The sequence below is a fragment of the Lolium rigidum genome, chromosome 1 (genome assembly GCF_022539505.1).
Source record: "Lolium rigidum isolate FL_2022 chromosome 1, APGP_CSIRO_Lrig_0.1, whole genome shotgun sequence".
Classification (NCBI taxonomy): Eukaryota; Viridiplantae; Streptophyta; class Magnoliopsida; order Poales; family Poaceae; genus Lolium; species Lolium rigidum.
Window position 1 is genome coordinate 260,982,691 of NC_061508.1, and position 16,241 is coordinate 260,998,931.

Here is a 16,241-nt window from a genome sequence, read left to right on the forward strand (position 1 = left end):
TCGACAGTGTCCTCATCTTGCATATAGGTGAAACATGCATTGTTTTGATTTTGGAGCCCTTGCTTAAACCTTCTGTCCGCAGTGCAAAGTCGGTGTCTTGCCGCGAACTAGCTGAAAAACTTGCATTTCAAAGGCGTGAAGGATCTCCAAATCGGCTTTTGAAGACTGAAACTGACAGTGCCATGGCAGAGTAGCCTGTAGGTATCGCTTGCCGAAGATTGTGAACCAGTCCAAGTGAACCTTTCCGGGTTCATGGGATTCCTAGTGACTCCTCCAATTGCAATGCATAAGTTGACACACTGTGTGCTTGCTTCCCTGTCGTGGCAACCTGAGATATCATTACCTATATATTCTTCTTTGCCAGTGCCTTGCCGATCATCCTTCTATTCTTGCACCTGGTAGGCACCAAAGAAAGGATTTTTGAAGCAATGTCCTCCACCGTCCTCCCATCAATCCAGCGGTCCTTACTCCTTCCAGATACGCTTTTGCCATTTCCCACCTGTATGTTGGCAAAACACTGAAAAATCTACAGGTCCTCGAAATTATTCTGCATCTGCAAACCTTCCACGGCCTGAGAGGATTGGTGCGCCTAAGCCATTCCCATATGGCCCGCTGTGCAAGGCCATGAAGCTTCAAGTTCTTGACACCAAACCCCCCAAACCAAAGAGGCCTACTGATAACCTCCCAAGCCACTAAGCATTGTCCGCTCCGGAGCTCTCTCCTTCCAGCCCAAAAAGGTGGTGAAGACTAACCAAGTGCCAACATGGTTCCAAATTCTGCTGGTGTAGGGGAAATGAAAAAACCATATGAGACGCGGAGTTGGGGTCTAACTTACAAAGTTGATAGAGATGCCAATCCCTCCTTGCAAGACGGTCATTGGTGCAAACAATATTCTTAATGATGAGTCACCCAAGGAGTTTACACTTGAAAGTACTAGAACTAATTATCTTATTATTAGTATTAGTGTGTGAGCCAACCAACTACTAACCCGTGCACAAAGTACAGATGTCGCCTAAACATGTAAGAATTTGTGTGCTTGTGTCAGTACTCTAGGGCACGCTTGGTAGCCCGGGCCTTTTTGGCGTTGTCCAGGGGCAGGCTCTGTGGATGTTCTCTTATCCAAAACAAGGTCCGGGCCACTTTTGGCACTTTTTTGGTTACCCGTGAAGGAATTTTTGGGCTGAGTGGAAATTTCGACTGAGGATGTTTGGTTGCACGGTTTGTAGCCCATGGAGTGGCACAAAACCAGGCAGGTTATGTTTAGTTGCTACTTGAGTACTGGGCCTCGTAACCTCTTATCATGTGTGGTGAGGTTACCAGGAAGTGATGAATAACACAAAAGTGAATGTTCTAATTCAAATATAATGGTTAACTACTAAGAAGAGTACCATAGTGTTCAGACATGACTAACATAGAATAAGTTAAGACATGATCGACACTACCATAGTTGGTCGACATTAATACTTGAGACACAGAAGTAAAATACCATCACTCTTCCTCTTCCACGAACCTCATGGTGGCATCTCCATGGTATGGGCACCTGGTCATCACCTCAGAGCAAGAGTAGTCGAAGATGACCATTCGGTAGATGCCCAGAGCTTCCTTGTGGAAGATGAGGAAGTATCCAACCCTAAGATTACGGACAATGACAAGGGATGCCCACCCTGATCAATGATGGCTTTCTCAACGTCAAACTTGGTCATCACGTCCCACTTGCATCTATTGTTGTTGAGGAGAGTGATCTTGGAAGGGGTCTTCCCAAACCATGGCACGAGTTTCTTTGGGATTGGGCACACGCCCATGGTTGGCTGGGAGACGACCCTCGTGAGAAGTGCTTCAGGCCCGCCTCGTCGTGGAAGTGACTGACGTTGTCTGGCCTTTCTCGAAGCCTCTTCATCGACCATCACTAGTAACCTCCACAGGTTCCCCTAGATCCATCATTGTCTATACAAAAAAAAACAAGAGCCTTAGACATGGTGCACATACATTGGTAGAGCTGGTGTGACACAAACCAAAAGGATTGCTTAAACAATGTCCTTGGGCAAAGTTTCTGGTCCTATGATATCAGCCCTATAATTTGGAAGTGTCATATTTGCATCGTTGGCTAACAAAAACAAGAACAACTCTCAACAAATGCTTTATACAAGCATTGTTTTTCTACACAATACTAAGGGATGCAGATCAAATCGTCAACATTGGAGATTTAAGTTTTTAATTATTGGAATCATATAACCATTGAAAAGCAGGAAGGACATTTAAAGAAGGCCGCATATTACTCATCATAATAAATGCCACAATTGATGCTATCCAACCAAGTATTATGCATGAGGAGGACTATTTGTGCAATGTATAAGCTAGGTTGGATAGCATCACAGTGGCACTAATAGGGTGACACATTTCAATCACTGGCCAATGAGTATCCATTAAGAAAACATTTGGAGCCTTACATAATGTAGCATCCACAAGATAAGATATGCCCTTACAAGACCATGGAGCATGCAATAGTGGTGTCTTTTTTGCACGGCCCTAGGTATTGTAGTTCCTCCTCATCAAATTGTGCTACTGAATATAATCATCGGACCTTGCAACATAACACAAAAGCAATGAACATATTTATGATATCATACTTTCATTGGATAAACATATTTCAGATATGGAGTTAACGATCCTAGTTCATTACTAACCATGATTGTTAGTAAAATGCAAATGATTCGGTAACTCCGTCCCAAGATTATTGTATCCTAGTTTAATCATCAGCCAAACAACAACCAAACAGAGCCTTGTAATATAAACATTAGTCAATCATCAGCCATAGAAAGTAGACAACATCAATGAGAAGCAAAATGGGCCTCATACTTCTATTGGACAAAAAAATCTCAAGGACATAGTGAGTTAACCTAGTGCATTTATAACCATGAATGTTAGTACAATGACATGGTTCGCTCACTCAATCCCTTGATTTCTATGTCCTACTTTAATCATCGACCAATTCTAAGGAAGAGAAATCAATGTGAGCCTCATATGAAATTTGCACACAACAATGACTGAGATAATCTGGCATTTAGTAAATACTAAGCAATGCCACTTTGCTAGTGCTTTGCACTTTCTAAAAGATGAGTATCCTAGTTTTGATATGTTTGTGCAATTGATACGTCCAATTTGTATCACTATTTTATATCATGATTTACTGTTACTCATTGATATATTTCATATTTAGAGATAATACTTATGTCATTCTATCTATTTTTGCATGTTTGATGATTATTGGAGAATTAACCACTGGAGCCATGAATCTGCTAGAAAAGGACCGTCAAGGCACCATATTTCTGAAGAGCAACAATTTCCAACAAAGATGCGGAAAATCATATTTTTCTAGATGATGGAGGAAGCCAGAAGGGGAGGCCGAGATGGGCCAGGGGGCTCCAAACCACCCCTAGGCGCGAGCCCACCCAAGGTCGCGCCTAGGTATGGTCTGGGCACCTTCACTACAAGAAAAAAGTCATGTAGAGACGTTGTCTATTAGACGCTTTTATTTTCGTCCCTAGATCCATAGTTAAGCCGTGAGTTGAGACGTTTTTTGAGACGCTACGTAAATCGTCCTAAACTACAGGCCTTACTGATAATAACCCTTAGCCACCAATCACCCACGTTTTCCTTTCTTCACAGAGAAGTTGTTATATTTCTCACCCGTGTAAAAACCTAGGCCGCCACGAAGCCTGCAGATCGCCTCTCTCTAGCGAATTCTCCACTCCAGCTTTCTCACGAATTGCTAAATCTTTGTCTTTTCCAGGATCCATGCAACGACACAGGATTCCAAGGATCCATTAGAGCGCTAGACTCGATCACTGTTTAATTTGGTGAGTTCCCGGCCGCTGGAATGATAATTGTTTCATGCCTATAGATCCGATTAACTATTCATTGCTCATTGTCCCTTTATTCGTGTTTGTAAGGCAAATCTTCCGCCTCCCCTTCCAAGATCTCAGAAATTTTTCCTTCTTGTCACAGATTGGTTTTTTTTGCATAGAGGATGACAATCGAGCCAACACTAGGTGGTATTCATAGCGGAAACGGTGCTACTTGCATCGACCAGCAGTAAGTAAATTTTTTATTCGAATTATTTTAAATTCCACTACCTTTCTCAATATGGTACCGGGGTATGCACAAGACCTGATGCTTGCTGTTTTGGATTTATGTGCAAAGAGGAAAGTTTTGCTAGACTCATCCAGTACACATGGGTATATGTCTTCTATAGGATTGGAATTCTAGGATATTTTCTTGCTCCGCTACTCACGGTATTTAATCTGACATCATATATCAAAGTTGATGTCACTTTGTTAATAGTTTACAGATTTATTTTTGCTCGTGTGTAATTGTCCCTCTGCAGGATTTGTTTGTGAAGATTTTTCAAGCGTAGAGAGCAAAGGAAGTCTGCCGCAGTAGTAAATTGGAGAGTGAAGATTTGAAGATCTAGTAGATTAAATCACATTATGAAGGAAATTACATACAGAGTTCTCGGAATTGTTCAGTCTCCTATGCAAATATTGTAAATATGTAAATTTCACTTGCAAAGTACAATTCACGTTAAATAGTATGATCGATATTTTTCCACAGTGCATTGTATTTTCTTAAAACCTTTTGTTTTGTGATGGCTGCAACTTAGTTTTTCTGATGTCATGTTAACCGGTCCTATGATGTAAACCAGTTATAGTGGATTGCAAAGATCTGCTGAATAAATTGAATTTTATAAATAAAAAATTCATTTAAGGACGCAATGAAGCAGACTCAACCCTGGCACGCGAAAATGTGCTAGGCATCTGCAACACGTCTCTATTAGCATTTACACGCTTTTGAGAGCGCCTCGTTTTATTTTAGGGACGCTTTATAGACACGTTTTTTAGAGCGTCTTGTTTTAATTTAGAGATGCTCGTGATGCGTCTCGTTGGCATTTGAGACGGTGCATAAGAAGACATTTCTGTGACGCTTCTTAGTAGCGTCTTTACAACTCTATAAAGATGAAATAAGGCGTCTCTAGCCTATTAATTAAACGTCTCTACATGCATTTTTTGTTGTAGTGCTTGGCCTACTTCTGACGATGCCCCCTCGCGTATTTCAACCCCTCGGGAAACCTAAGATCGGGGTACGACGAGAGAAATATTCCGCCGCCGCCGCTACGGGGCGGAGAACCAGAGAGAGAGAGAGAAAAGCTCTGCGACAGGCTGATATCTGCTGGGGAAATTCCTTCCCGGAGAGGGGAGATCGTCGCCATCGTCACCACTTTCGAGCTGGACTTCCGAGGTGGATGGGAGAGGTGGTGCCGAGGTACGATACCGGGAGTCTCAAGCGAGATAATATTACTGTTGAATGCTTAAAGCATTAATCCAAGGAGTCCAACCACCTATTTTCCATGTTGTCCCGGTATGGATGTCTAAAGTTGAGATTTATCAAAATCGAGAAATCAAATATGATTTATCTCCTTGGGACTTTGTCAGGCAGCATGGAGGTACCCCTTTGCGATACTTGGTTGAAACTGTATGCATATGTTGAAGATCATTGGTAATCATTAAAGTAAGACAAGGCTGTGGGCGCTAATAGTATATGGGAATGAGGCACACAACTTATATGATGAGTCATATTAATTATCACTACCGTTGACATGAGTTACTACTCTCAAAATTTCAGTTTCATACTTCTGATTCATTTATAAATAAAAGCTCTAGCACATGAGTGAACCATGCTTTCCTATGCGAAGGGCCTATCTTTTACTTTTATGTTAACTCAGTAAACCTATTTCCCTCTACCTCAAGCAAGCATTTGAGTTACTGTGATCCAACCATTCATATATGTTGATCCATTCAATCCTCTCTTTTCTTCTTCCTTGTGTAGCATAATACTTTTATCTAAATGAATACAACTCTGAAAGCTATCTATGATTGAAAAGAGATTGAAATGATTGAGCATGTGATTTCTACAATAAGCTCTAATATAAATACTCTGCTCGAAAGATAAGTACAATTTGTTAATTGTTCTCTGGCCAAGAACAAAGTTTGCCGTCATCAATTATGATTTCCTCTATGCGCCTCTATTTAGTGATTCCTTACTCATTCCAAGTTGAATTATATAATAATAAGTTGTTGTATATAATGACTTGTGTATTGGTAAGTATGATGCTTCTTGTCCGTATTTTGGTTATCGACACTTCACTCCATAAACCCGTGGTCTAGTTTACCAAGTTTAGTTTCGCTGGGGACAAGCGGGGTCTAAGCTTGGGGGGAGTTGATACGTCCAATTTGCATCACTATTTTATATCATGATTTACTGTTATTCCCGGATATGTTTCATATTTAGAGGTAATACTTATGTCATTTCATCTATTTTTGCATGTTTGATGATTATTGGCTAATTAACCACCGGAGCCAGGAATTTGCTGGAAAAAAGGATGGTCAAGGCACCATATTTCCGAAGACCAACAATTCCCAACAAAGATACAGAAAATCATATTTTTCCAGATGACGGAGGAAGCCAGAAGGGGAGGCCGAGATGGGCTAGGGGGCTCCAAACCACCCCTAGGCATGGACCCACCCTAGGCTGCGCCTAGGCATGGTTTGGGCGCCCTGGCCCACTTCTGACAATGCCCCCTCGCGTATTTCAACCCCTCGGGAAACCTAAGATTGAGGGTATGACGAGAGAAATATTCCGCCGCCACTGCGGGGTGGAGAACCAGAGAGAGAAAAGCTCTCCGGCAAGCTGAAATCTGCTGGGGAAATTCCTTCTTGGAGAGGGGAGATCGTCGCCATCGTCACCGCTATCGAGCTGGACTTCATCGGGATCATCATCACCATCATCTCCACCACCAACACCATCATCACACCGCTGCCTCCACGCCGTCCCGCTGTAACATCTTGGGTTTGATACTTCTCTAGTTCATAGGGGAATCTTTTCCGGTGTTGATTACTCTTTGTAGTTGATGCTATTGATTGAAATTATTGAATTAAGTTTATGTCCAGATTTTTATTCATCATCATATCACCTCTGATCATGATCCACATGATGTCTCGTGAGTAGTTCATTTAGTTCTTGAGGATATGGAAGAAGTCATGCTGTTAGTAGTGGAACTATGTTAAGTAATATGCAATGATTTGATATTTAAGTTGTGGTGCTATTCTTCTAGTGGTATCATGTGAACATCGACTACATGATACTTCACCTTTATGGGCCTAGGGGAATGCGTTGTGTATTTGGCTACTAATTGTGGGGTGGCGGGAGTGACAGAAACCCAAACCCCCGTTAGGAAACCGGTGCACGAGTGAGTGTAGGATCTCAAAGTTTAAGGCTGTGGTTAGATTTATCTTAATTACTTTCTTGTAGTTGAGGATGCTTGCAAGAGGTATAATCACAAGTATGTATTAGTCCAAGTATGGGGTAGTGCATTAGTATAGGTTCACCCACACAACACTTACCAAACCATTGAATATTATTCAGCTATGTGAAGCAAAAGCACTTGACGTAATTCCCGTGTGTCCTCAAAAACGTTTGTTCATCATAAGTAAAACAACTGGCTTGTCCTTTGCTCTAAAAAGGATTGGGCCACTCACTACAATTATTATTACTGCATTTTATTTACTCGTACTTTATTTGTCTGTAATACCAAATACCCCTGCAAACCTATTCACTAGTGTTTACAGTGAATCATCGATCAAAACTGCTCGTCAACGCCGTCTACTCGTCGTTAGGTTCGACACTCTTATTTATCGAAAGTACTACGATACACCCTATACTTGTGGGTCATCAACAATCATAAAAGAATCGGCCTAGTAAAGTCAGTTTGTCGAAATCTTACACAAATGCATGTATTACTCTCGAAGATAGATTAAAAACGGTAGTGCAAAAACTCTACCCCCTCCACACATCTGCAGTAATTCCAGTTCCAAGATAATCTGCAATCGATCTACACTGAATGTACCGTAATGACATAAAAAAAATACTAGATCAAAGTTGGGCATAACAGTAATCATCACAACGGTTACTTGATTGTCCTAAATTGCGACCAACCACTACTAATCCACGAATGAACTCCACCTAGTGCTTGGGGTCTTGCGTTGCAAGCCATAATCGAGCATCATTTACACAACTTTCCGCCCTACCAAGACACTCAATCTAGCCACCGTCTAGACCTACATCTAAACTTATGCAGAAGTGAAGCCGGCACGCCCTCCACCCGGTGGGAGGGTCTCACCTAGCTCTGGGACCTTCACGGAACTTAGCCTCGACCGCACTCTCTCGGTAACCTACTAAGCCTGCCAAGTGGGTGGCATCAAAAGAGGCTCTAACATGGTTACTAGGTTGTAGTTCCCCATACCGTATAATGGATGCAATAAGACAAGTAACAAATGTTAGTGCACAAAATATATATCAAGCATGGTAGAACAAAATCTAAATATAGCATGAATATATTTTCCCAGCTTTTATTAAGTTGACATGGTGGAAATAATTTGGTATAGTGAATGTTATTTAGCATAAGGGTATCCATGTTGGTTTAGTTGTTCTTATCATATTATTTAGGCGGAGTCTGCTACACATCCATTCATCCATGCGCAGGTCTTTGGGGGTAATATCGTCCAGCCTTTGATCAGGAAGTGGGGAGTCGAGCATGTAGGCTCCAAAGTGCCAGCGGATGCCACCATAGGGAGAGCAACCTCACGGACCAAAAGCATATGTCGGAAAAGGACGCAATAAAGCCAAATGGTTCTATGGCTCCGTGAGGGGGGGACAACAAGAAGCAATAACACAAATGCCCCAACCCCGAAGATCATTGGCCGACATTCGTCTGCACCTAGCCTCGGCGAAGAAGTGGAAGAACCAAATAAAGGCAAATGTTCCTACGGTAAAAAAGTAAAGCTGGCCTATGCCAACCAAGTTTTGACGGAGGAGACAGTCTAAACTAATAAAAGAAGGGTTTCATGGGGTCAAAAGGTAAAGTTGGCCTATGCCAATCAAGTTTTGACGGAGGAAAAGATCCAAACAATCATAGGCACACGGGTTGTTATTATTGCAACGAAAATAATATCATCAATGTGCAAGCACCATGCAAAAATGAGAGTTATATATGCACATAGAAATAGTAGCAATGATTACTGCAACAAGATCTAGGGTATTTACCACATGGTACGAAATAAAAGAGCAACCTAACATGCAAGATATCATGGTAATATAATCTAACTAAGCTATGTTTCAACATGAAATAATGGAGCATTATTATTCACATACAAGATTTAATAAAGCATTTGAGCAAGATTTAAAATACTCCCTCCGTCCCAAAATGTAAGGCGCCTAAGGATTAGTCAAAAGTCAACATTTTTTAAGTTTGACCAAGTTTATACACAAAAATATAAAGATTTACAATACTGAACCAATATCAATAGATTCACCATCAAGTATATTTTCTTAATATGTTCATTCGATATTGTAGATGTAAATATATTTATCTAAATATTTGGTCAAAGTTTGTAATGTTTGACTTTTGACTAATACTTAGACGCCTTACATTTGGGATGGACGGAGTACTACAAATACTAATAAAATGCAGAGAAGGTGTCGATTCCTTACCTTTGCTGTTTGGGGGTGTAACCCAACTAAATTCCATGCTAGGGTTGAAGATCTACATTAAAACAATACTATATTTAGATGTGCGCCTTGGCGCACGATCCCGTGAAAGTCACATCGGTTTGACTTTGTACGACGGAGATGAAAATCAGTTGCAACAGTTCTTGGGTTTTACGAAACGAAATAGATAGGATTGAACACACGAAATCATAAATGTAATAGCAAACACTTAGATATAATCGGGAAAATAGAGGAAATGGAGAAATGTTTTGGGGATAGCGTTGTCTCGTAGACCTAGAAAACAGTATGTAGAACACTATATTAAACATATGTAGAAATCGATGGTAATAAAACATCAAATAGAAAAACTATCTGATGGATGAAACACTATGTAATTCATCAATAGTACCGCCTCTATCCATAAATAGATGTCTTAGATTTGTCTATATAAGACATCTATTTATTGATGGAGGGAACCTATATTAAGCATATGTAGAAATCTATGGTAATAAAACATCAAATAGAAAAACTATCTGATGGATGAAACACTATGTAAATCATCATAAGTACTACCTCTATCCATAAATAGATGTCTTAGATTTTTCTATATAAGACATCTATTTATTGACGGAGGGATTCCGACATGTTTTACTATACATGGTAATAAGTGTATAGTCAACAACGAATACATTGCTTGCTATTCTCCAATAGAATGATGTATGTTGTCACTGTCACTTCACCTTGGTGGCTATAGTGTTGTTAATGGATTTGCAAGAAGGTGAGTTTCGCCTTCATCATGAACCTGGATGGAATATCAATGATATCCATGCCTTAAACCTGGCAAGAAAGAACGGGAGACCATATTCGCGAAGTTGTAGCCAGATTTCATAGCCACACTCCTAAATTGATAACACAAACAAAATACAAGCGAATAGGCGAATAGAGATTAATGATATACACTTAATTTAATCACCAGTAGGCGACACATCCATGACACATGGTTGCAAAGAAATAAGCAACATACATATACACTTGTTTCTCTGACGGTTCTGAAGAAATTATAGGCATATGTAATATATATAACATTCTCTAATTCTTCAGAACCTTTTTACCAAGAATATACTTAATAGATATATATCGGTTCTAATCTAAGCACATGCACATCAAAGCATAGACAGAGAAAGAGACCATTCAGTAACAATATATACTAACATCACTCAAATACAAAAAAGAAGATATTGATATAAGCATAATAGTGTGCATAATAAAAATGAAAGCGCATACTCCTACGAATGGTTATTCTCTAAGAGTATATCACAATTGTTGGAACCACACAAAATATATTTGTCCAAACAAAGAGTAAAATGAGAACCAAGCTAAAAAAGAAAAAAATTATTCCTTTCTCCTATTTCTTAGGCAAAAGACAAACATGGAAATTGAACATCAAATTGATACTAGAGCTTGTGTCACATACAAACCTGAAGTGGCCAATTAAGCATCCTCCATATCTGCCAAATAAAGAGCCGAACATCACTAAGAAAGTCTAGACCTGAAAGGGCCAATGCTAGCATGAACCCAACCTCGAATTTTGCATAGAAAAAGAATTTCCAATTAATTTTGCCCAATACTCTTAACCAGCATGGCACTGGCCTAAAATCTTCTAAATCTCCTAGTAAAATGAAGTCAGGGATGAGAGGGACAAGGAGCAACCTGGAACCAAGCAAGGAACATAACAACATGCTCCTCTTACCGACAGTTGTACTATATGACGAATAGAATTGAGTACCGCTTATTGGAAGCCAGCATGTGGAGCAAGCAGGACAGCCGGCGACAAAAGCAAGGCGTGGTTGAAACTTAAAATGCAGCCGTCCTCATTCAGTTCAGTACCTTGGAGTGGTCCAGCTATCATGTTAATATTTAGCAGAATGAACAACTGCAAAAGTATGAATGTTGAATCATAATTAAATCAGATCTAATGTTGCAACATTTCCATATAAATTCATGCGGGAGAGATGAGTTACCTTCTCCGGGATGAACTTGGGGTAGTTCTTCATGGAGCATTTGACAGAGGGAAGGGAACTCGCAAGTGGGCACCTGGTTGCCGTTGAAGATCCTTGGGACAGCAGAGTTCCAGGATAGTATGGACACAATTGATATGGTGGATGGTATGGACACAACTGATGGGGAACTGGAGTGTGACGCAGATCTGCTGCAAGATATTCTGCAGTCATATGTACGATATGCTTGACCTAGAACAAACATCGATTAAAAACAGTGAACAGCTGCTTTTTAGTCAATGAGGTGATATCATAGTCATGCATTTACTGTCCATATAAATTCATTTTTGCGTCGTTATAGGAACCTACACTATTGATCTTGCTACTCTGTTTTTTAACGGCTGGGAGTGTGCAATTTATAAACCTAGAAAATTAGTCTATACATATACTTCCGCATATGCAACTTTGAGTATAAAATTAAAATAAGAGTTATTAAGGAGCGCGCAAACCACATAAAATAAGTAGCCGAATCAAAAGGCTGGAGTAAATCAGCATGTTCTAAAGCATATTTGTAGACTTGCTAATCAATCAGCTACACAACAGTGCAACAGAAGATGTGAAAACCCTAGATTGTAAGTTAAAACCTGAAACTGTAATTTGGATAGTTGTTTCACGTTAACAAAATTTGCAAACTGTATCGTTCCATTTTCCAACATGTCATGGAAAGGTAAGCATGGATGACAGAGAGTTGGAGCCAAAATACAACGCTGATTCCTTTTCTTTCAAACTATGAACATGCCAAAGCACGATGTCAGGTTCTCGGGAGCCAACAATTCATGGTCTTTGTTTTTTCACACAACTCAGCTGCAGGAGAAGTATCAGCTAGGCGTGCAGTATATTAGGAATGTACTACCACTGTCATGCAGGGCGGCAGGAAGAAAGTAAAAGTTAAACTAAGATCAAAATCAGCCAATTGATATTAAGAGGCTATCTAGACAAGATACATGGAGAGAGTGTGCATGATAATAATTAAGTACCCAAACTGAAAGTCTATTCTTAACCGTAATTATGCCTAAAGAAAGTTCAGTCATCATAATGAGAGCGCAAGCCCTAAAGATTAGACGGAGCAGCGTTCAGACCAGAATGGTTTTCAGTAAGGGAATCTAGTGCAGTGATTTCAGCCAAGGAAAAAATGCAGGTCTCAAAAGAGCAAGCGAAGGCTCCATTTAAGGCGTCTATATTACTGATTTTAACACAAACAAGACTGAAATTAGCTAGAGAGGTAAACAGCGTCACTGGTGAGCTTACCCTGGTAGGAAGATGTGATTGTGTCAGTCGGGGCGGTCGGCTCCAGCGGCGGCAACTCGGCCTCGCTGCTCCGCCAATGGTTGTGACCCTGTTCTAGCTGCATCAAACAATGATTTATTGTTGGTTGTGAGCTAGGAGGAGTGAAAATATTATTTGTACAAATCATAAATGTACAATTTAATGTGCAAAACGAAGATAGAAGCACAATGTTATTTCATGGACTTATCAGATATAAGATGCTAACTTAAAAGGCTTGAAAGAAGCATGGTGTTAAACGTATAGACACCAGAACACACACAAATCCTAAATCATACTTGTGACAACAATACAGTTACATGACAGTTACCATGCAGTAGAACAGCGCGAAAGTATGTTATCATCCGTTTATGGGGCAAGCTAGGTCTACGATTTCTAAATCATCACCTGAAATAGTGAAATTCTCTTAGCAGCGGGCCTTGAGCTTGGCGAGGTGGCGTGTGAGGTCGTCCTCGTCGACATTCTCCTTGTCCTTGGCGGCAGGGATGGTGTGTGCGGCAGCCTGTCGAAGCTGACTGACACCTCCAGCCCATAGTCACCCGCCACCTGCTGCATGAGGATGTTGACCTCGGTCTCTGGCCTGGACAGAAGTATAGAGATATGAACCTCAAACTCCCCATACCTGACGAACGAACAAAAGAATGTACCGACGTCATGCGGCAGCAACGCTCTTGAAAAGAACGAAATCTTGTAACCCAGATGTATATGAGGCCATGACAAATAAACTATACATAAACATATGAAGTGATCTTAAATTGCAGGCCAAAGGTCTAGAAAATGAAGAATACTCTAATGAAATGGGGCAGAGTTTTTGAGAACGATACTACATAATCAGATTTAGCTCGATCTCCGGTAGTCCGAAACAAAGATTTCAGCAGTGTAGTTGGAGAAGTGTCTTTGCCATTTGTAAGGGTGTGGATACATCAATGAGGGCACAACTGAAAGAGATAAAAGAAATATTAAAAAACCGTTATGTTAATGAAGGTTTATTGTACCCCCTCTGGTCCCATTTAATCGATGCCAAATCTACTTAAGAATACACTGGTTTAGTTGTAATCCCGCGTCGATTAATAACGACCGGAGGGAGTACATGAACATGAGTACATAATGTCAGTTTGCTTTTTCCAAGAAGGTGGAGCAAAATTGTATGATCACAATTTCACCTCCATAGATCCACAAAAAGAATAGGACACCAATATGGTGCTACAATTTAGGGCGCAGGCCAATGGGTGTTCTCCAAGTGGCAATGTCAAGGGCCAAAGTTGCCATCCCCACGGTAAGTTCCGGAATCGGACAGGCACCATTGTGTTGTGCCGGGATACGCGAGCAGCAAAATTGGTATGTTCTCACTAATTTATCTGGTTACTTCTATCTCCAACAAGAATCCTGAGGCACCAACCTACCCAAATGCTTCCAAGTAGTCTGCACAATTCCAGTGACAGATACAACTCTGTTCATGAGGTAAAATAAGATCCCTCGGATGTAATTCTCACCAAATAAATGAAGTTGGCATGGCTTAGCTTTAGCTGTACTAAATACCTATAGCTACATCAAAATCCAAGCCATTCGGATGGCCCAGCAAGGCCAAAAAAATCCACAACTGAAAAGCAAGCAAGAAATTTACTTACTGCCTGCAGAGTATGGATGAAATATGGTAAGATTTTTTATTTTCCTTCAATTTTGAGTAAGCACATGACAGATAATTTTCAAAACTAAAGCATAAAACAACAAATTCTCTAGCTTGATCGAGGATCTGTTTTCGAGGGTGGGAACAAATAACACACTAAGCTAAACTTGCCAAGAAGAAAGTTAGCAACAATATATCCACCTGAGCAAATAACACACTAAGCTATGCCGGGAGGATTACCTTAGTTTCTATATCCTCCCAGCATAGCTTAATGTGTTATTTGTTCCCACCCTATTTCGAGAATATCCACCTGAGCATATGCTAATATTATGTTGTGTACTTGGTTGATTCAGTGCCATAGTGTATTTATCTACCAAATGGTCCATATAGAAGAAATCACAGTAGCACCATCAAAATCAATATTAGATAGGGAAAAATAATAATTATAAGTTACTTTTAGTATGATAAATCTACACAAGCATATTATGCCATGGGGAAACCAGTAGCACAAGAATTTGCAGAATTATAAAAAAAAGAATCATGAATATGAAACTACTGCCAGATAGTTTCTATATTAGGCAATAAAGGAAATTATGACATTACTAACTCATCACAACAATATAAAAGGTGCTTGAAGGCGTCACCTCAGATTGATCAGGCAGAGGGACGTCCAGCACACCTCGGAGAAAACAAAACCAACAATGAACCTGCAAAGAGCACGCCTTAAAAATCTGAACAAATAGTACAGTTTGGTTCTCTTTAGAATTATTATGCAGCAGAAGGTCAAGATAAGCATCTTCCACTCGATGATATTGATCAGCTAAAACACAAGATAAGAAATTATTCCAGAACATGTTTTAAACTCATACCATTTTGGGAGCTTCCCACCGCTTTGCTCAATGAACTGGCTGAGGTACATGTACATCACACCATCGCATGAGAATCCTAAGCAAAAAATGTGAGTGCAAGGAGGTCACCATTTAAGCGAAATAGGTAAACTCAACCTCCACAATGATTGGAATGGATGTTTTCGGGGGCCTCCCACAACTCTGCTCAATGAACTGTCCGACATTGTCATGAATCATCATCTAAAACATTATTAATTTATCATTATTATTAACCCAACAGAGAATTGAAGTAAATAGATCATTCAGCAGAAAAATTATAAAGCGTAGTCTAAAACAGAGAATTCAAGAGCAGATGCTTAGCCTCAAACAGACAACGGTAGGAATCAGTGGTGTCTCTCTTACGCTCTGTTTCCTTGCCTCTCTTTGGTGACTCTGCATAAATTTTAGAAAGTTGACTTCAAATCATAAAATTAATCCAGAAAATAGCAAGAATTGAACGCTGGGAATAAGATGACAGGGGTACCGTAACATTAACAATCTACAAAAGTTAGTCCAATAACCAATAATGGTTGTCTTGACGTGTACATATTTTACAAAACTTAGTACAATAACGTCTTTTCTTGTAATTTTCATGCATTTTGTTGCTCACCTTAAAGTCACTGGTGTTATTATTTTTCACTTATGTTGGCTGTACAAGAAAAGGCTTTAAAACATCCTCATTTTTTTCCTCCAAGCCACAATTAGCTGTGCAACTTTTCTAGCAATTAGAATGTGCTAAAGGATAGTATTCAAAATTAAAGTAACTTATGTGTAAATTTATCCTAA

At 40.0% G+C, this 16,241-nt stretch overlaps 1 protein-coding gene across 2 annotated transcripts; it reads right to left on the reverse strand.

Moving 5' to 3' along the window:
* Positions 1 to 12,302: 12,302 nt before the first annotated feature.
* On the reverse strand, positions 12,303 to 15,844 carry LOC124683586. Of its 2 annotated transcripts, none has more exons than XM_047218073.1 (5): positions 15,573 to 15,844; positions 15,438 to 15,476; positions 15,213 to 15,275; positions 13,329 to 13,521; positions 12,303 to 13,002 (listed from the first exon to the last, which is right to left on the reverse strand). In XM_047218073.1, exons 1-5 carry the CDS (start codon positions 15,644 to 15,646, stop codon positions 12,868 to 12,870), a joined length of 504 nt encoding a protein of 167 aa, XP_047074029.1. In that variant the 5' UTR covers positions 15,647 to 15,844; the 3' UTR covers positions 12,303 to 12,867. The 2 variants fall into 2 exon arrangements, with proteins under 2 accessions (XP_047074029.1, XP_047074030.1); XM_047218074.1 differs by having other exon boundaries at positions 15,438 to 15,513.
* Positions 15,845 to 16,241: the final 397 nt, after the last annotated feature.